The following is a 21,165-nucleotide window of genomic DNA, read 5'->3' on the forward strand; positions in this document are numbered from 1 at the left end:
GAACCCGGCCCCGGGTCGCGCTGCGGCACCCGCGGGCGTTAGCGGGGACCCGGAGCCTCAAACCCCACCCGGGGGCTGCTCGCCCCCGCATCCCGGCGGAGCCCCACGGACGCGGCTCAGCGGGTCCCCCCCCGCGCCACCGAGCGCCCTGGGGCTGGGAGGGACCGTCCTGAGGTCCCCGCCGCCGCCCTCCGGGCACGCAGCTGCAGCGCTGACCCGGCCAAGGCTCTTACGCACCGACCCCAACGCGAGAGCCGTGACCACACCGGTACCACCCCAACGAGGGCCACCGCGAATGTTTGCTCCCATTTCCATTGCACGGCCCGTTCGGAGAATATTTCACAGTGCACTTAAGAGGAAAGAGCTAGGAAGGTATTTCTGATGGCTGAGGCCTTTTACTCAATGAAAGCAAAGCCCGGGCCCTGGGGAGCGTCAGGCGGTGGGGCACCCTCTGGCCAAGGGCACAGCACAGTCTTAAGAGTGAAGTGTGGTTCTACAGAGGAAGCTCTGAAAACAGAGCACCCACCCCGCATTAAGGCTCCGTATGCAGCAGACGCAGACTGGAGCTTATTTTCCACCATCCCATCACCCGGGTTGCCAGAGGAAGACACGTTATCAACTGACACTTCTTGGCTCACAGCCTAGCAGTGCCTCTTTGACATACAAAAGTGTTTCTTGGCTCAGAAGAAAAACTGTGCAGGGTCCAGAAATAACTTTTTTTTTTTTTCCTGTCACAGGAGAGATTGAAAGCAAGCCTCCCATGCTGGGATGAGCTACGTTTACTGAAACAGTGATGTGGTTTTGCATTTCAGCAGCAGGCACGTCCTCCCCCCTTTTATTTTCCATTGAGAAAATAGCAGAAAATGGGACTCACTTGTTTTTACCAGCATTTAGTAAAGGTGGAAAAAGAACATATTATTGGGAAGAGCAGACACTACCAGCAGTGAGATCACAGAAGTACTCAGCTCAGCAACAGAGGGTCTGGGGCTTTGCTGACAGCAGCAGAGGCTGCACAGGTGCTGCTGGAGCTCCCGCCCAGGTCTATGAACACTCTTTCAGCCTGCCACACAAGGAGCCCACTCGGCCCATGAACAGCCCCCAGCCCCCTGGGCAGCTGATGCTGCTAGCTCACAATGCAACGAGCCCCAGCAGCGTCTCACACACTGGAAACCAACCACAGCGGGCTGCAACTGTGAAACAGAAAAGGCATCAACACTACAATGGTCTTACATATTTATTCCTTTTTTCCTTGTTTTCAAAGGACAACATATTCAGACAGCTTTAAATACAACGTCCAAGGACAACTTTCCGATGAAAGCAGCAGCAGTGCAGCATGTGTGCGCTTATACCCACTGACATCAGTCCCAGCCTCGTGGTAGACATCTCCTGTACAAAAAAATCCACACATTTAGTAATTAAGCAGCTGAAAGCCACCCCGCTAAGGCACAAAAGCAGCCGGTCTGGCAGAGATATGACTGGCACTGAAGAACACCAAAGGAAGCCACAAACACAATGACACAAGTCTTGCAAATCCCAAGATTCTCACCTTTTTTCCCCATCCATTCCTGGCTCAGAAAGAGCAGCAAACAGGCACAGCTACTTCACTGACCCTTTACACCGCAACCCCATGAAATTTCGAGGTAGGGGGGGGAGGTGAGAAGCATGCACAAGAGCAACAAACAGGAATCTGCCTCAACGTGCCGCTGCCGCACGCTGGCTTGAAGCCATCGCTCATTTCCCCTGCAGCCCCCAAGTGCCTCTCAGGCCGTCCCTGGAATAACCCTTTCCCGACCGTTTCCTTTCCTGCCGCTGCCCCAGGCTGTGGCTGCTGAGAAAGCAGCAGCTCAGAGCTGTGCTGTCACCCACCCCTAGAGAGCGCTGCTCAGCACGCTCAGGGCGCAGCCGAGGAGCACTGAAGGATGCACCTTTGTGAGCAAAGTCAGCTCACCATCTACTGACAGACCGGTGGACCCCTGCAGGGCTTGGAGTGGCAAAGAGCCACCTGCAGAGGCACGTTTATACTTACTCTGCTTTGGAGAACTGCTTCTATTCATAAACATCCTTCTTATCTGCGATGTAATCTACAATCTCTTGAGGACACATCAATTTTTCTGCATCTCCATCAGGAATTTCAAATCCTGGAAGAAAGCACAGAGATTCAGCCCAAAACAACGGAAACGGAAGCGAGGCTGAAGGAAGCAATTACTGCTGGCTCAGACATCTGCAACTCAGCTGAAAATCAACACACAGAGGCTGCTTCTGCACTGCAGCCAGAGTCAGCATCTCGTTTCTACAGCAAGTTTCAGGCTGTGCTATGCCTTACGTGAAATCCGTTCTGGATAAGAGACAAGGCAGAAGCAGCAGGGGCTGCCGAGCCAGCCAGTGCCCTGCACACACCACTGAAGCTATTAGTGCCTCATCAGGGCTCCCACAGCAACACAGAAGGGGGATGTTCTGTAACATTCTATAACTGCAGGCAAGCAAGGGCCATAGCCCCCCAGGTTCAGTTTGCTGTTGAGCGCTCGTACAACAAAGAGAGCTGCAGCCAAGTGCCGGGCATGGGGAGCACGGGTGCTCTCAGCAGTGGATCTGCTCAGCAATGTAATCCACAACACTGAGGCCTTCTCCTTCTGGTCCCTGGGGACACACACTAATGCTCCACCCAAGGTGCGCTGCGGGATTCAACATACAGCATCAGTAAATGCTCCAAAAGAAAAACATCCACCCAGGTGTAAGAGCTACGTATAAGATCCATATCCCAGGGCACTCACGGTCCAACATGACAAAACAGACACATGTTTCAGAATCTACGAGCCTTGAATGAAAGCAAGGGGAAGTCCAAACTGAGCTGAAAACTGGGAATATGAACCAAAAAACAAAACCACACCGCGCTTTTTTCTAGCAGCACCAAGTACCAAAGATGAAAACTAATTCTGTTAGGCAAAACCCAGAACATTTGCGACTCCACAGGCACGATCTGAGATCAAACACCGCAGGTTACCGGGATAAGCGCCCACTGTCCCCGCGTGCGTGTTCGTGTCACAAACCCTTCCCCCGCGGAGCTGCCAGAGGTGCCCGGGTGCGGGAGCAAAGCAGGGGATGCACGGAGCGGGCAGGGCGCTGTTTGAACAGCGTAACAAACAGAAAGGGCCGCGGCACCGCTCGTCGGGAAGCGCCGCCGCTAAGGGCCGGCGGAAAGCAGCCGCGGGCGGGTCCGAGCACGCAGCGTGCCGTTACCGAACTCGTCCTCCATGGCCATGATGATCTCCACTTGGTCCAGGCTGTCCAGCCCCAGGTCCTTCATGAAGTGCGACTCGGCCGTGAGCTGGGGGGCAGAGAAGGCGTCAGCTCCCGCTCCCGGCCCCGGCCCCGCCCCCCCCCGGCCCGGCCCCCGCTCGCCTTCTCGGGGTCGATCTTGTCGTACAGCTTGAGGACGTAGAGGACGCGCTCCTTGATGTCGGCCAGCGTCAGCGGCGGCAGCTCCGAGTAGCGGCGGCACGGCGCGGGGCCCGCCCGAAGCACCACCGGCACCGCGGGGTGAAATGCGGGCGGCGGGGCCCGCGGGCGGCCGGGGCAGAACGTGCCGAGCGCGGCGTGGGGGACGGGGACGGCGGCGACGGCGGAGCGGGGCAGCAGGCGGCGGACGCAGGCGGAGAGGACACGGGCCGCCATGGTGACCTGATCCCAGCAGCCCCCGCGCCGCGCCCGGAAGCTCGTGTGCTCGGCGCCAGAGCGGCGGCGGGCGGGGAGCGGCGCCCCCTGGCGGCGGGAGGGCGCACAGCCTCCGCCCCGGACCCCGTCGCGGCGCAGACAGAGGGAGCGTCACCGAACAGAAGCACTTTAATTAAACAGCAACAAACGCGGCGCGCGGCCCCGAGCGAGGCACGCTCAGAGCGCCCCGGGCTGCGCGTAGCGGTACACGCAGACGCTGCCGTCCGCCCGGCCCGCCAGCAGCCCTGCACCCGCCGCGCTCCAGCGCACCAGAGTCCAGCGGTTGTCAGAGCCCGGCGGCAGCAGCGCGGTGCAGCAGCCCAGCAGCAGGTCCCACACCGCGATGGCCCCCGAGGTCAGCACGGCCGCGGCCCAGGCGTCCTTCACCTCCCCTTCCACGTACCTACGGGAGACACACCGCGTCACCGTGCTGCAGCTCGGCTGGGAAAACGCCGGCACGGCATTTAGTGCAGAGCTGTTTTTCACCCGGAAATTCCACGGGCACGTTTAAGCCAACTGTAGAGAACCAGGTTACGTTAAATATCGCGTCTTTAGTGCATCTGAAAGGAAAGGATGTTCATGCAATCCTCCCCTAGCCTCAGTACGTGAAAATTGTTCCGTTAGCCAAGATCTCAATCTGCTAACACTTGTGCACATAGGAAATGTGACAGACGCAAGCACGTTGCAAGACTGAGCCTTAACAGCTTAGTCTTCAAAACGCAAGAGGTAGGAAGGAAAAGGTCATCAGACTGCAAGCAGCTGCTTAGCATAAATAAACCCAGCAAAGTGCTACGGAACAGCACAAAGGCTCACACCAGTCTCATTTGCAGATATTTTCTCAGGAGGTTTTTGACTAAGGAGTTTGATGAATCCAGCTACAGCATTGCCATAATCACTTCGGTGGGGGGGAGGGAAGGGGAGGGGAGGGGAAAGAAAAAAAGCGTACAGCACGCAGAAAATCAGTTCTCCTGTTTGCTCACAGAGCTCTGGGGAGCAGAGCCCCTTGCTGAGCCATGACGCAGGGAGCTCAGAGGTTAGCTCCCAGCCTCGTGCAGGAAGCAGGCAGGAAACAGCCAACACCCTCAGTGCATTCTAACAAACGCGCAGCGCGAGTGGAAGTGATGGATGGCAGCCTCCTTATCACCGCAACGATGGCAGATGGCTCGCTGCCAGCACTGCTGCTCAGCTCGTTCATCGAGTCTCCTCCAAAACCAGCTGAAAGGTACCGTGAAGACGAGCACGAAGCATCCCCAGGGTACTTGCCTTCCAGCGTGACCAGGTGGGAGGGAGGAAAACATCACCCCAGCGCTTCTGGCTGTTTTCGGGTTGAATGCGACCACACGGAACGCGGGGTTTCCACAGGACTCGCTCTCTTTGGCATGTGGATGACTTAAAACAACAAACAGCAGGCCCTGATACGCAGAGGAAAAATACATCACTAAAAATAACAGTAAGAGAGGGAGAAACTCCGAAGAATTTTCCAAAAATTAATTACTACTTTCTCTCTATAATCAAAGCCCCATGGATGGTGATGCATTGTTTTTACTGGATAAAACGCAAGTGGTTTACTTTCCTTATCAAATTAGATAAAAAATAAAGCAGCTGCTGACTGATAAGGGCTGATGCAATACAGCAGAATGATAGCTCAGTGACCCCATGCATTCATGCGCTTACCCTTCTGCTTGGAAAAGCTAAACTTGCTGTAGGACCAGGGGACACTGAAAGTAAAATTTCTGGGCTTTAGTTTAATCCTTAGGAAATTATTAATTTAACAAAAATTCCATATAAACCAGCACCTCTCAGAACAGCCACAGACCAGCATGAAATATGCTGGGATAGATATTCACAGGAAGTCTCCAGAGTCTGACTCGAACCATCACTATTAGACAAGACATTCTTGTCCCAAAATGTCACACGCTTACTAAGAACAATCAAATCCTTGACAACCACCAAATCCAGCTAGATCACAACACAGGTGGAAACAAGTGGCAAAGAATCGCGTGTATGAAACCTGGCTTTGAACAGTTCATATCCTTAGGGATATAGATAAACAACAGCCACTCAAATAGGTTTTCTAATAATGGCAATGTGCCATCATCATGCTAGCACCTGCCTGCAAAATGAAAGAGACTTACCAGGCACTGGCATTGAGCAACAGGACTTCTGCTTCCCACATAGCTTACCTGGCCTCAGCTTTGAAATGCACTTTGATGCATCACGCTAACTTTATCAGTATAATGCAGAAAGCCAATAATTTGAAGAAGACAGTGTGGCTTATTTGTTCTAGTTAACCTATTTTCTTCTGAAATATCTTCAATGAATCTAAATAGAGATGATATTTCAATCCACTCTTTCAAGTTCCCACCACAGTTAGTGCAATCTGTGCATAAACTGAGTGCCATATTTCCCATACGTACAGAGTCAGAATATGCTCGATGGCAGATTGAAGCTGGGTAGGAATAACCCATGTGCATCTTCTTCAGGAGCTGGCCTGTTTTCAGATTCCTGCAGTTGGTGAAAAGACAAATTCTGACTGCATTTTCATCCTCAATCTGGTATTTTCTAATCATAATTGTACCACTACACAAGACAGACAGTTTTGATTTCATAGAAAGCAAACTGAAACATGACAAGAGGCCACGGGAAGAGATGTAATGAATACGATGCAAAAGCAAGTGGAATTATAGCAGCATAGTTCATTCACTGTCTATCGAGCTGCACAGAAGTTAAAAGGCCAGCTCAGGCCCTTTGATAATTATCACTTCACAGGCAAATCAGCAACCAGCCAACACACCTATACAATGTCTGCAGCTGTCAGAGCCACCACTTAGACCCACAAACTGAACCATTTAACTGCAAGGGAAATACTGACCAAACAGCAACGCTGTTCACTGCAGTGGTGCCAACCAAGGCGTCTCTCATTCCTTCCACTTCAGCAAAAGCCAGAACAGTTTCTTCAGGAGGCATCAAAGTCAGTCTATCCTTGCACCTGAATAGCAGATGCAAACCAGTGAGAAAAGGCAGTTAGAACAGTAGCTATGTTCTGTATTCTGCACACTTCCAGAAAGAAGAGAAACCCAAGACTTTTCTACATCCCTTACTTTTCTACCTGCCACACCGAGACCACCCGAAAACTAAAAACTCACCTTCCCGTCTCTGAAAGCGATACTATTTCCACTTGCTGCTCTTGCATGGCTCTGCTGCTGCTGACCAGCCTCCCATCCTTTAGCCCAAGAACAGCTTTTATATTCCCAGTTTTCACTACTGATTGCTTGAATGAGTTGTTCTCAGAAGAATAAAGCAAGAGCCTAAATTAGGAGAAAATTATGCAGAACGACAGAAGGAGGCATAATTCAAACACACCTCAGCATATTAAAAAAATACACTTAAACTGTCTATCACCTCCAGGGTGAATAAGCAAATGTTTATAGTTGATTTTTAGAAATTCTTTCTATATTTTCCAACAATAAAAGTTGAACAACTGAAATAGCGACACATTAGTAAGAGTCAGTTTCGGCTACTACACAGGAGGAGAGTTAAGCTGCAGCTATTCAGGGAGCAAAACAGTAGCAAGAAATAAATACAATACCTTATTTCTCCAATCTCCAAATTTCCCAATGCTATACACACAAGATTACAGGTGTCTGGCAGAGGAACAATCTGTATTACAGGAATCTAGGACAGCAAAGCAAGAATTCTGTGTTACCCACAATGTCCCTCTTCCTTTGACTACATTCCCATTTTCTAAAGTGTTTCAAGCAAAGTTATATGGGGCAGAACTCATTTTCAGACCCCTCTGAAGAAACACACTTAGTTGAACAGCTGAACTTTTCGCTGTTTATCTAAGTAAACAATCCCTACTGATATGAGACAAAAGGTGTCTCCAGGGATCTAAAAGGAGAAGAGCACAGAGCAGCCACCATTCAGTACATGAAGAGTCAAGTTCCAGAAGATAACATGCAACCATACTGCCCTTCCTCATCACCAGTGTAAATCATTCTCTGTTGTGTGATGCAATGAAAAATGCCACCTAAAGAACAAATCTTGCACCCAAGACTTCAAGCTCCTTGTATCTTGGGAATTAACACAGCGATACAAGAAAGCTGTTCTGAGTTCTAGAAGTAAAGACTGTGTCCACACCTCTCCAAGTTGCCAAGTGTAGACTTTCTCCCAGTGGTCAAGTGCCAGCGGTTTCCACAGGGAAACTGAACTCTCACAGGCAGTCACCACACACAGCTTCCTGCAGCCAGCTGCTTCCCACCACACGCTGCTCACATCCACAGCACAAGAACTTGAAGAATCCTGTCCAAAACAAAACAGTACTGGTTTTCTTCGGATGGCTATGATAGCCTGGAGGCTCAGATTGAGAAAAACACTTCTCGAGACTCGGTGCAATGACCATTTGAGGTTAAAACTTAATGTTCAAGATGTTAATGTTCGAGTAGAGTGCCAGGAAGGCACCACAGAAAACAAACGTGGTGGATTGTGCCCTCTGAGCAGCAAATACATCAGCTCACTTCACAAAAATCACTTGTCATTTAATGACATATACAGAAATCTAGCTTTTCAGCACACTTTATCACGTAAGAGGACAGAACTGATTGAATTAGGCAGTGTGTTTTTTTGTTGGTTTCTTTTTTTTCCCCTCCAATTTGTCATCTTGCATTTTATTGAATTTTTGTTAAACTTTTATTAAAGAGCTGTTACTAACTCAGTAGACAATTATCTGATGTTATCCTACCTTTAGCTTTGAAACAAACTGCAAGTTCTCTTCTCTCAAGCCATCAAGCAGCACCGGAGTCAACTGTTCTGCTTCAGTTTTTTCCTGCACAAACAAGTAAAGAATCAGGATAAATTAACTTCAGAATTAGATTCAGCACCAGCAAGAATGAGGCAGAAGTGTGAATTCGCTTTGTTTGTAGTAGAGATAGCAGCTGCTATAGGAACACCTCTTTGTGTTCCTGCATGCCTTTGAAAAATAAGACAGCCCAGATAGTTTCCAGGTGAAAACTGGCTAACCTATTCCTTCACACCACTTTGCACCTCTCAGCAGCATTCCCACCCTTCAGAGATAAACCATTTTCTCAGCAGCCATCTCACAGATAAGATGTAGAAGACAATCCTAGCTGAAAATTTTCCTTAAAGTAGACCAACATCATAAGGGTGCCAGAAACTTTTTGTTCTTTTATTATTTCAAACATGGTCTCTGAAGTTTCTCATCTATAGTTTTATGTAGGATTTTAAAGAACTTGCTCTTCAGGTGAAAGATCTTCAGCAACAGATGAAAACCAAACATTTACAAAGTCATCTTAAAGACAGCATGCAGAGTTGGCATCCAAGGAAGTCTTTCCTTAAAGGTCAGGTGAGACTTTGGATGAGGGGACTCACCCACAAGACTACTGGCATAGTACACTTGGCTTGTTACCTGTTCAGGAGAAGCTCTGCAGGATCCCTCGTGTTTGCTTTGTGATTGCTGATGCTTCTTCAAGTCCACAGCCCCATCAGATCTATTATTAGGACGTCCTTCAACTTCTAAATGACACGTTGTACCTTGCCCTTCCTCTTTCCTAGCAGATCCTGCACCACAGCTATCCAAGTGCAGTGGAATGGCAGAGTCTTTGCATTCCCTATTATTCTTGACCTGGGCAGGTGCTTCTTTGGAGGAATGCAGGCTCACTTGAAAAGGAGGTATAGAACATGTACTGGGGAACACCTCACTGCATACTGGTGGTAAAACAGCTGGGGTTGCACCCAAGACAGGGAAAACAGATGAGGAAATCTGAGACTCACGCTGAGCAGGAGCACCAGTTAAGACAGTGCCCATGGGAGTAAACAGCAATTCATGTGTAGAAAGTTCCACCTTGGCAGGTGGGCTTTCCAAATGAGGTAACTCGGGCAACCCGTTTTTGAATGGTGAAACCAGATTAGTTTCAAGCTCTTTTTCTTCTACATTCATTTCCGGACTTGGTGCATCCTCTGAAGCCACGCCATCTCCAAACACACTAGGAACAAAAACCTCCAAGTCATTCCCAGGGGAAGATTCATATTTCCCAAGTTTTAGTAGTCCAAATTCCTCATCAGGTAGATGAAAGTCTTTGATATCCAGCTTGGGGGCCAGCCACTGGAAACTGCGGAAAGCAAAGAGAGGGCTGGACATATCGGGGTCTTTAGCAGCAAGGCCAAGAGAAGCAGGACCCTCTGAATCCACTTGATGGCCAGGTCCTCTTTTGTTCTCATCTAGAATTCAAGAGAGAACATCACATCATAAATTAACCAGCAACCAGCCATTTTTGAATCTCTTATCTACAGCATCACTCCAATCTATTTAAAAAAAAAAAATCTTAACACATGGAAGTGGAACTTTCCTGGAAAGACACTACACTCCACAACTGCTCTGCATCAACCCTTCAGCTAAAATACCATTGCCAAAGACAACCAAAATTGATTGCCTGACCAGTTTGTTTTGTTTTTCTCTCAACTTTTTCTTTTTCCACACATTTCTGGACTTTCAGACTGTAATAGTAACCTTTCTGTTTCCTTTCTTTTTCACAAAAAAAAAAAAAAAATCATATGCAGACTCAGTTGGAGAAACAGAGATTTATATCCATTTACTGGAAAATCAGGTACAGTATGCACAACATTGACCTGAGCAGACAAGGCAGCTGAAGAAGTTCCCAGCCCTGCTCCTTGTCTATGCACAACTGTTCATTCTCTGTCACTGTATTGAGGCAGAAATTTCTGGAATTGCATAAGGACTTCGGGCACCATCATGATCTAAATTTAAAAAAAACTTGTCAAGAAAAGAAAACCAACCCCATGAGATTTTCCTGAATGAAAATATGGCAGGGTTTGAACAGCAGTGCATGAACACACTCAGCTGTTTCCTTGCCTTGGTCTTTGGCTCGAGCCTTAGGGAGTGCATGTGTCTGATGAAATAAATACCTTTTGAGATCTGACTGTTTCTCTGTCTTGCAGAGGAACGAAGGGAGCGGCGCAGAGGGATTGCGAGGAGCTGCTCAGCCCTGCAGGCTCCATGCCCTTGCTGATTCTTAACACGTTTCACTGGATGTTTATCAGACTGACACACACTTAAGTTGCATTCCAGATCACTTGTGTGGCTGGTAAAAGTTTCATTCCCTGGGTTCAGAGAGTCACTTTTCTGCAGTGGATTTTGGACTTGTTCTAGGTGAGCCTCGCAGCATTTGCCAAGTACATGGCTTCCACTAGGAGGATTGGCACTCGTTGGCTGTATCCTATCTGTCAATTCGGACCCAAGAGCTGCAGCAACAGAAAACTCTCTCCCATCCGAAGATGATTTTCCAAGATTAGCCTCACAGTTCTCCTTTTCACTCTGATACTCATTTGATAGCAGACTACTGCTTTCCCTTGACGTTACTAGATTCAAACTTTCTATAAGTTCCTGTGACATTTCATTCACAAGTGGTTTGCAGGTAGACTTTCTTCTTCCCTTTTGTTTCCTCTGTGGTTGTCTCTGATCTCGCTTTGTGCTTGTGGTGCTGCTTTGAGAAATCGATCCAGGTGAAGTGCTGCTACCACTGGACGTAAGAAGATGTTTCTGAGGACTACAAGAATTCACTGGATCGCTTTCTGCACAAAGGAAAGGCAATGGCACAACCGCTGACTCCAAATGATTTTCAACAGTTTCTTGGGAGGGCTGACCTAAGCTTGCATCTTTTTGCTTGCATTTACTTCTCTGGCCTTTCTTGCTCCTGCCCAGATGGCTGAGAATTACAGCATCAAGGTCCACTTTCCTCTGGCAATTAGACATGCGTCGAGTCGTCCTGACATAGTATTCAACTGGAAAGGGAAGCCCTTCAACCACTGTGCAAGAGTTCAGTGCACTTTCAGGAGTTGTAACCTTCTCTTCATGAGAAAGTCTTGATTGAATTTCAAGCTGTTGATCCTCCAACAATTTTTCAGCGTTACCCAGAGAAAGATCTGAAGGAAAGGCATTTAAACTACCAGTGTCATTTTGATTTCCTCCACAGATTTTGGTCTCATTAATCACATTGTTACTTGTGCCAGTGGGCAATATTTCATTTTCCGACATTAAATCCAAAAGCCTACGTAATTCTCCCTGATCTTCACACATGCTCTCACTGTCCATTTCTTTTACTGTCCTGAAAGATTCTTTTTCACCACCACCACTGGCATCAAGTAAAACAGATTCACCACTCCCTGAACACGGCTGTGCAGCTTCCTGGTTATCAGATGCGACCATGGCGCTTGGGGACTCAGGCTGACAGACATCATTGCTGTATCCCAGAGCACACGGGAACAGCTCAGGCTCTCCCAGAGGAATGCTGTCTTCAGGCACGTCCCGTGAAACTTCAAACTCTGCACGTGGAGGAGTTAAACTGCTTTCTCCTCTCCCCATGAGTACTGATCTGGACTCTATCTGAGCGTTGTCCTCAGTGTTTGAGAAACTGCTTCGCCTGAAGACTGGTGACTGAAGTTCCTCCACACTGGCTGGTTGGTTTTTCACCATTACATCAGCATTGACGAGATGCATGTCACGCACTGATTCCTTTTCTTCTGACACCAGAGTCTTTGTCCTCCTCCTCAGCTTCATCATGTTTCTCGAAGTTTGGGTTTTTTTCTCCTCAGTAGCAGGCATAGAAAGTCCACAGGAAGCATTTTCCTGGTTAGCCTGTGTACCTTCTGCCTGCGAGCTGTCCTGCAAGCTAACTTCATTACTGAAGAACTCAGGACTATGTTTCAATGTGACAGATGTTTTTGCCTTTGTGTCAGGACCTGAGCAGGTTTCAGTCTGTAGGTGACACGTTGTGTGTCTGTCAGCACCAGGAGATACGTTATCACTACAGCCTGCGGGAAGAAATCTCATGTGTGTAAAGCGCACCCATCAAAGCTCCATCCGAGAAAAAAACATCACACAATAAAATCAGTCAACTTTGCTAAGAGTGAAAGGCTGGGATCGTACAATGAGGACCAGAGAGCACATGGTGAGGGGGGAAGGAGAGGGGGTGCTGCTACAGATTGAGATTTAACGACGAGGGGCCGAGTGCCGGGGGGCAGCGGGCAGGGAGCTCCCGCGCCCGGCTCCTACCTGCGGGGCTCTGCGGAGCCTCCCCCCACCCAGGCCGCCGGGCTGCTTCCGCCGCCGCCTTCCCGCCGTGGCTCTTGGCTCGCTCGGCTCGCTGCGCCCGCTGGGGATACAACACGGTCGAGGGGCTCGGATCGGCCTCCCGGGCACCTCTTCCCCGGCCCTGTCCCGCTACCGGCCGCGGCCCGCCCCGCTCCGCTCACCCGCAGCCGGCTGACGGTCTCGCTGTACTCCTTCCTCAGCAGCGCCAGCTTCTCCCGCAGCTGCAAAACACAACAAATCGAGCTGGGACTGCAACCCTGTACTCAACCCCGGCCTCAGCCCCGACCTTAGCCTCGGCGCGTCAACCCCGGCCCGGCCAGACCTTCTCTTTCTCAGCCCCGCTCAGCACCACGCCACTCGCCGCCTCCGCCATGGCTACCGCCTCCTGTGCCCATGGCAACCGCGCCGCCATTGGCCGCGCCCGCAGCGGAAGCGCCTGCTGGCGGCAGGAAGTGACGTACAGGAAGTGCAGGGCGGCCTTGCGGAAGTGGTGCGGCCATGGAGCTGAGCGAGATGCTGTACAACAAGTCCGAGTACATCGAGACGGTGCGGGTTGGGGTCTTGGGGTCGGGTCGGAGGGGCTGGACGTTGGGTTGGGCGCTGGGCACGGCTCGGTTCGGCTCGTTGACTGCCCCTTCTCCTCGTAGGCGTCTGGCAACAAGGTGAGCCGGCAGTCCGTTCTGTGCGGCAGCCAAAACATCGTCCTCAACGGCAAGGTAGGCAGTGGGACGGGGGAAGGCTGTGTTTGTCGCAGCACAGCGCTGCCCTGCTGTCTGCCCTCGGTGCCCGAAGATGGCGGTGCTTTTGTCCATGGTTCTGTTTGTGCCTGACCTTCCTTTGTACGTTTGCACTGTGCATTACACTGCCACAGTGGGAGCACTGTGTGCGTTTTCTGGCACGTAGTCTCACCAACATGGGTTTATGTAATAACTGATAACACTAGCAGGTGTTGCAGCTCACTTATTTCTCATCCCTTTCTTGTCCAGACAATAGTTATGAATGACTGCATCATCCGTGGTGACCTGGCAAATGTAAGAGTTGGACGGCACTGCGTGGTGAAAAGCCGCAGTGTTATCAGACCACCCTTCAAGAAGTTTAGCAAAGGGTAAGAGATATCCTTCCTTTAGGGAAGCTGAGGTTGAAGTCTATATACTTTCAAAATATATTAATTTACTTAAGATCTACATGTTCAGAAGGCTGTGTCCCTTTGTCAGTAATTTGCATAAATGTCCCTTTAAACCTTTTCCTCAAATGTTCAGTTTTTCCTTGAGAGTTAGTGTTCCCTTCAGACCATAATATGGAAAGACTGTGATGTATTAAAATAAGTAGGTGAAGAACATGTTTTGCTTGCTCTTTGCTTGTTTGCAGTGCCTTCCTGTTGCTTATCTTGACCATCCTTTAGAAATATCTGAGGAAAGAGTGGTTACTGTTCAGTCTTCTGTAGCATTAAGTTTACATCTGGTATTCCAGTTGGAAACAGGAGACTTTGCAGTGTGATGTCGGGTCTAATAGTGTTGTCAATTAGTTTATTTGTTGTACCATCTGAATAAAAGACTCTCCTGTTGCAGGGTTGCTTTTTTCCCTCTCCACATTGGTGATCATGTCTTCATAGAAGAGGACTGTGTTGTCAATGCAGCCCAGATTGGCTCCTATGTCCACATAGGCAAGAACTGTGTCATTGTGAGTGCTCTTTCCCAGTCTTTTCTTGAACCTCTTGAATACTATTAAGATTTCGTAACAGCAGTGGAAAGGTATCTGTGCCAACCGTCAGGAGCAAGTGTACTTACTGTACGCTGTTCCTTTCTCATCCTTTTCCACAGAAAGGGATGCTTTTGGTCTTTCTATTCTGAGGACAGCAGGTACAGCTGGCCACTGTTTGTCCTTATGACTAATAGGCCTGTCCAGGGATGATGGCCTTCTCACTAAGTACAAGTGGAACTGCAATTCTATGCAAATAATGCAAAGTAGTCAAGGCCACTATCTGCTGAACTGGAGAAGCCGTTGCTATGTTTTGATGATTTGAGTTCTAGGTTCCAGTTTGCATGCTGTTGTAAGTTAATATGCAGCTGCCCATATGTTAGTCAAAAGTAAACAGACTTTTTTCCTCAAGATAAAAAATAAAAAATGCAGTCTCTCAAATGATGTTGGGAAGAGCATTCAATCAGGGTAGAGATTTATTTGCGTTATCCTCTATACTGGAAGTGTTTTGAAGAGTTAAGCTTGTTGAAGCTTAGCTAATTTATCATGAATAAGCAAAAGTGTGTAGTATTCTAAGTACAAATTCTACCTAATCTTTGTTTTAGGGTCGAAGATGTGTTTTGAAAGACTGCTGCAAAATCTTAGACAACACAGTACTACCTCCTGAAACAGTAGTCCCACCTTTCACGGTCTTTTCAGGCTGCCCGGGTACGTTCCCTCTAATTTTGCTTGTACGTAAATGTGGTTAAAATGGATGTTCTTATTTTGAAACAAGATTGCTGTGACAAAGACTCCTACTGGCACTTAGTGTGTAGGAATAAAGGTATAGGACACTTGGTGAACTCCAAAGTAACAATTTTAACTTGTGAATCTCACTGCTTTAGTGTATGTTAGGTAGGTGGTATATGTTTATGTATAATAATAGTATGTCTGGGATGGCAATGTGTATGCCAGCTGTGATCATCTTGTACAGTAAGCAACAGCCTTTCAGGCATGGAGAATTCAGCTGGACTCTGGGAGGGGGAGTACTCCTTTGGTGGTTTCTGTTTTTCCGGGTATTTTAGTAGTTCAGCTGTAGTAAGTCCAGCTGCTTATCATTATGTAAAGAGGGAGGGAGGTACATTAGACTGAAGTATACAGATATGTAGTTCCTGCTCATCCATCTGTCTGTTCTGGAGGTCTTATTGTACAAGTGACATGTGGTTGCTTATCTTCTGATCATGCTTTATGGGGAATAGCAGAAGCTGTTACGGGACCTAGCTGCAGCAGGCTGCCTGATGTCCATCCCAGGGATACAATGGGACGGATCTTGCTTTATTCCTCTACATAAGAGAAGAGCCCTTAGCTGTTCCCTTAGTATTTGCTTACAGATCAAACAAACTAATTGTTTTGGATGTTGAATTTTAGCTTATTTCTGCTTTCATCTGCAAGAACATTGATGGTCATATTCGTGTTCTTCTTCCAGGACTCTTTTCTGGTGAACTCCCGGAATGTACCCAGGAACTCATGATCGATGTTACAAAGAGCTACTACCAGAAGTTCTTGCCACTAACTCAGGTCTAGTAGCCTATTTACCATGTTTCAGAGCAGTAAAGGCACACAGAAGTATTTTGGGAGCAGGGAGAAGAATATTGTTCAAAGAGTCCAGGGCATGGCCCTCTGCTGTTCCTGAACACTTCTGTGAGCATTCCTGAACACTAATGGTTGGGCCAAGCAGTCCCCTGTGCAAGCTGCTGTGTCTTGTTGTTTAACCTTTGCATGTTCATCTGAATGTAATTCATCCCATGTTGTTTGAATTGTGCCATTAAATGTTCTGGAGCTAGGAAAGCTGATTCCGTTCCGTAAGGCAACATCTCATTGCAGCTGGGGAACAAGGCAGAATTGGCAGCATACTTTGCAGCCAAAGCCTGTCTTTCATCTGCGTTCTGTTCTTGCCCCAACATCAAGTGGGTTCACATTTGCTCAGAGCAGTCTCCATCCTAGAAAATAAGTGCTGTGTGGCTGACGTGCTTTTTATGGGCGGTGACTTACTGTGGTTCATTAGAGGCAATGCTTTCCTTCATAAAAATATTTGCTGATGCATAGGCCTGTTTGTTGAGGTTCCTTTTCTCCCCATGGACTGTGCTGTAGGGCCAGGATATCTTTTATCATCCTGACACTGACTTCATGCTGTCTTTAAATGCCTTGTCTGTGTCCTAGTTTTGGCTCTGACAGAGTTAATTTTGTTAGTGGTAACTCATGTAGGGCTATTTTGATAACACACTGATGTTTTAATATTTGCTGAGCAGTGCTTACATTGAGTCAAGGCCTTCTGCTTCTCATGCTGCCTGCCAGTGAGGAGGCTGCGGGAGCACAAGAAGCTGAGAGGGGACACAGCCAGGACAGATGACCAAGCTGACCAAAGGGATGTTCCATGCAATATGATGCCCTGCCCAAGAGTAAAAGCTAGAGGGAAAGAAGGATGGGGGAGAGGGAACATTCAGAGTTATGGCATTTGTCTTCCCAAGTCACTTTTACAGGTGATGGAGCCTTGCTTTCTTGGAAATGGCTGAATACCTGCCAGCCAATGGGAAGTAGTGAATACATTCTATTTTTTGCTTTGCTTGTGTGCACAGCTTTATCTCAGCCAAGTTTTCTCACTTTTCCCTTTCCAGTTAGTGGCCCTCCTTTGCACCCATTCCAAGAGCTCTGCATCTTTCTTGTGCTGGGGGCCCCAGGCCTGGATGCAGTACTCCAGATGGGGCCTCACAAGAACTGAGTAGAAGGGGACAATCCCCTCCCTCTCTCTGCTGGCCACTCCTCTTTTAATGCAGCCCAGAACACAGTTGGCCTTCTGCGCTGCCAGTGCACACTGCTGGCTCATGTCCAGCTTCTCATCCACCAGGACCCCCAAGTCCTTCTCTGCAGGGCTGCTCTCAAGGAGTTCTTCCTCCATTTTGTAGAAATACCTGGGATTGCCCCAGCCCAAGTGCAGCACCTTGCATTTGGCCTTATTGAACCTCATTAGGTTCACATGGACCCACTTCTCCAGCCTGTCCAGATCCCTCTGGATGGCTTCCCTTCCCTCCAGTGTCTCGACTGCACTGCTCAGCTTGGTGTCATCTGCAAACTTGCTGAGGGTGCACTCGATTCCATTGTCCATATCATTGACAAAGATGTTGGAGAGCACCGGTTCTGAGACCAAGCCTTGGGGGACACCACTCGTGACTGGCCTCCACCCTGACATAGAACCACTGATCACAACCCTTTGGCTGTGTCCAGCCAACCAGTTCTTAATCCATCGAACAGTCCATCCTTCAAATCCATACCTCTCCAATTTAGAGAGAAGGATGTGGTGAGGGACCGTGTCAAAGGCTTTGCAGAAGTCCAGGTAGATGACATCTGTCGCCCCTCCCCTGCCCACCGATGCTGTCACTCCATCATAGAAGGCCAACAGATTGGTCAGGCAGGATCTGCCCTTGGTGAAGTCATGCTGGCAGATGGAGATTCAGACTTCTTGGAAAGAGTGAATACTTCATTTTGGACAAGTAATACAGCAGGATTAATTCTTACTGGGAACAGCTGTGTGCAAGTTAGAGACAGCTGACACTTGCACGTACCTGACACAATAGCAGAAAACTGGCCAAAAATGAATCTGCCTGTTCTGGTTGTGTTCTATTAAAGCTTAACATTGGCCCTCTGTAGCTTTTAAAACTGGGACTCCTGCATGTTGTAGTGTAGCAGTGTGGGGAGGGCAGAATGTATATTTATTTGTAGTAGGTATACAGCTGAGAGAGCAGCAGCCCTGGAGCCTTCAGCTGTTGTATACAGTGCAAAGTACTGCTATTCTCTAAATAGCAAACAGCTACACAAGTACTAATGTGTAGAAAACCGCTGTTAATCAAATGTAAAACCACTTGTTTGTATTTTTACTGTGCATAAATTAAAGCCTTTTCAGTTGTTCAAGTAACTTAATGTTGTGACTTTTTAAATCATACTTGGGACCAGAGTGAGGTTCCTGTCATGCCTGTGCACACAAGCCACAGTCTCTTGTTCTGTGACTTGCAGGCATATTATGTCAGTGCATTAAGCATGGTGTGAAACAGCATCTGCTTTCTGCATCTGAGCAGGTGACTTTCACTAGCAAATGGTTGCAGTGTTGCTAGTTTGTACGGCTGTGCCACAGAATGAATGCCTTTGCTTCTCTTCTTGATGCCAAACTGAGAATCCTAATGCCTCCTAGGTGACTGTACAATCCTCTCTTCAGCTCTGAAACTTAAGACTGTTTGGTCTGATTGATACAATAGTAGCTCCAGCAGTGTTCCTTCAAGCGTTTGGAAAACTGGCCATCCCAGATGGGATGACTCCTTTTGCAAAACAGCAGAAGCTGGATCCAGCTTGTGTGAGATGAGGCTGATGTCCCTGTGAAAGGCCCAGGCTTGCCGCTTTTTCTACCTAGGTAGAAAAAATCCCGAGTTGTAAGTGCTCCTTGTGCTGCATCTGTACTACAGGCAGCTTTCTAATTGACTTCAACTTCCAAAAACATTCACTTCCTCCTGTCCAGAATCTTCATAGCCCTTGCAAAAGCCATTTGGTGAGGGGCTATTGGAGACCTCCTTGGTCACAAGACTGGACAGGTTTTGGCATTCCTGTGGTATTTCCTGCAAGTCAGATACTCAAGTGTTTATGGTGCCACTCACAGGTACCACTTTGCCCTGTTAGCTTAATGTCAGCTGTCTCTGGAGATGGGGGAAGCAGCGCTGTGCTTGCACAGGGAGGGCTGTGTGTGCTGTGTTGTCATGGTGTCCCTTCAAGGTTTCAACACCACATAGTACACTTCACTGGGATTGCTTGGTTAACAACCACGGAGGGCAGCAGGAAGCTGGGCTGCTGGTGTGGGAGGGTTAGGAGGAGGTGGCTGCCAAATTAAGGGATGCAAGCTTGGGAGTGGAAATGAGACTGCAACTGGAAAAGTTTCAGACTGATGCATTTCCACAACCACTTGAGCAGTGCAGCTGCAGTGAGCTGAGAGATGCATAACTACACAGAGCATTATGCTTTTCTCAACCTATTCTTCCTTCCAGCAGGCTGACCCAACCCTTCTGCTTCAATTAAAACCTGTTTTATTGTCTCTGTTAAGGTGGCCTCTGCCAGGGTCTAAAAAGTCACCACTGAAGATCTCAAATGCTCAGCACTGTTAACATTCCTTACATCTGGTTACTTTATCCTGTCCTCTGAAGCATCACTGACCTGGGCTCACCTCCACACCTCTGCCAGCTCTCTGCCAGGATGCACCCAGCTAACCTGTAGCCACTGACACATCTGCAGTACCAAGGTTCCAGCAAATTGCAAAGCACAGAATACGCTGGCCAGGGCCATCAACTCTGTCCTAAAAGAAACAGCTTTCCTTACCAGGAAGGGGAAGCCGCAACAGAATTGTCCTCATTTGACTTTCTGCAGGGTGGGACCATGCATGCCTGGAGGGAGAAGGCATGCTTATGGCCAGAGCTGCCCCAGATGGTTTTTGCACTATTCCTGGCTATTTTCCTTTGGCGTTTTATTCTGCTCCAGCAAGTAGCACGATCGGATTAGGGGATGAGAACATAAAGTTACTTTTCACACCAAATGATGTTAGGCTGCAGAAGCAAGCTCTCCAGGCCTGAGCGCACGTGGTCCATTGCTGACATTCTGTTTACTAGGTAGTGTTCCACGTGATGGCTGGCAAGAGGAAAGGGAAAAAAAAAATAGGCTGGGTACAATCACACTCACCTGGCAACACATCACCCTTGGTGGCAGAGAGGGAGAAGCTGAAGAATACACCAACAATTGGGTGGGATTCTGCACAATAAAAATTGGCAAAATGTCAGATTCTTGGGTCAGTGTGGAAATATATTCTGTAAGCAACGCATTGTAATGTGGGAGCATCACAACAATCTGCGTGGCAACAAACTTTCAAAGGAAAAACACACCGAGTACAAGCTAACGTGAGTTTCCCTCTATACAATACCATGTAAAGTATAAAAGCTGCACAGTGCCCACAGGGAGGGGGAGGAGGAGATGGACAAAACCCCGCTGGGTGATTCCCGCAGTGAGCTCCAACCCTGCTCCCATGCCCTGCACTGAGCAGGGACACCCACAGCTCCATCAGTGCTCAGAGCCCCATCCAGCCTGACCCTGGGTGTCTGCAGGGAGAGGGAACCGCCACCTCTGGGCACCCTGTGCCATTCCTCACCGCCCTCATTGCAAACAGCTTCTTCCTCACATCCAATTTAAATCTCCCGTTTAAGTTTGAAACCGCTTCCCCTTGTCCTGTCACGCAGACCCGGCTGCAGAGTCTGCCCCTTCCTTCCTTACAGCTCCCCTTCAGGCGCCGAAAGGCCGCTATCACGTCTACCCGCAGGCCTGCCCGTGTCTGTCAGTTCTCTCCGGCTTCCCAGGCAGGAATCTCCTCGCTGCCCGGCGGCGTTACGGGAGCGGTGCGGGTGGCTGCCGCGTGCCTTCCCTCATCGCTCTCCCGTCCGTGCCAACAAAACCGCTGCGGTGCGAGGCCGCCGCGCGGTGCGTCCCTCCCGGCCGCAGCGTGGCGCTCTTCGCCGGTCCCGCCGGCTCCTGTCTCTTTAAGCGCGGCGGGCGGCGTTGCTCCCATGGTG

The 21,165-nt window shown here is 48.8% G+C and overlaps 3 protein-coding genes and 1 long non-coding RNA gene across 6 annotated transcripts; 1 reads left to right on the forward strand and 3 right to left on the reverse strand.

Annotated features, from left to right (window-relative positions):
- NDUFAB1 (NADH:ubiquinone oxidoreductase subunit AB1) lies at positions 1,221-3,715 on the reverse strand. Its single transcript, XM_021411023.1, has 4 exons — positions 3,400-3,715; positions 3,238-3,325; positions 2,027-2,138; positions 1,221-1,386 (listed from the first exon to the last, which is right to left on the reverse strand). Exons 1-3 carry the CDS (start codon positions 3,670-3,672, stop codon positions 2,047-2,049), a joined length of 453 nt encoding a protein of 150 aa, XP_021266698.1. The 5' UTR covers positions 3,673-3,715; the 3' UTR covers positions 1,221-1,386; positions 2,027-2,046.
- On the reverse strand, positions 3,825-13,312 carry PALB2 (partner and localizer of BRCA2). The gene is made up of 13 exons (XM_021411014.1): positions 13,161-13,312; positions 13,000-13,059; positions 12,800-12,899; positions 10,654-12,558; positions 9,137-9,948; positions 8,453-8,536; positions 7,852-8,013; positions 7,301-7,386; positions 6,858-7,019; positions 6,584-6,700; positions 6,129-6,216; positions 4,975-5,123; positions 3,825-4,114 (listed from the first exon to the last, which is right to left on the reverse strand). The coding sequence occupies exons 1-13, from the start codon at positions 13,248-13,250 to the stop codon at positions 3,889-3,891; spliced, it is 4,041 nt and encodes a 1,346-aa protein (XP_021266689.1). The 5' UTR covers positions 13,251-13,312; the 3' UTR covers positions 3,825-3,888.
- Positions 13,270-20,381, forward strand: DCTN5 (dynactin subunit 5). The gene is made up of 7 exons (XM_021411022.1): positions 13,270-13,384; positions 13,486-13,554; positions 13,825-13,943; positions 14,407-14,518; positions 15,142-15,244; positions 16,002-16,093; positions 19,656-20,381. The coding sequence occupies exons 1-7, from the start codon at positions 13,337-13,339 to the stop codon at positions 19,674-19,676; spliced, it is 564 nt and encodes a 187-aa protein (XP_021266697.1). The 5' UTR covers positions 13,270-13,336; the 3' UTR covers positions 19,677-20,381.
- On the reverse strand, positions 18,385-21,041 carry LOC110405612. Of its 3 annotated transcripts, none has more exons than XR_002443012.1 (3): positions 20,910-21,020; positions 20,285-20,353; positions 18,385-18,970 (listed from the first exon to the last, which is right to left on the reverse strand). It is a non-coding gene; the product is annotated as an uncharacterized LOC110405612 (long non-coding RNA). The 3 variants fall into 3 exon arrangements; XR_002443010.1 differs by having other exon boundaries at positions 20,870-20,999; XR_002443011.1 differs by lacking the exon at positions 18,385-18,970 and having other exon boundaries at positions 20,056-20,353; positions 20,870-21,041.

Source organism: Numida meleagris, chromosome 13 (assembly GCF_002078875.1).
Source record: "Numida meleagris isolate 19003 breed g44 Domestic line chromosome 13, NumMel1.0, whole genome shotgun sequence".
Taxonomy (NCBI): Eukaryota; Metazoa; Chordata; class Aves; order Galliformes; family Numididae; genus Numida; species Numida meleagris.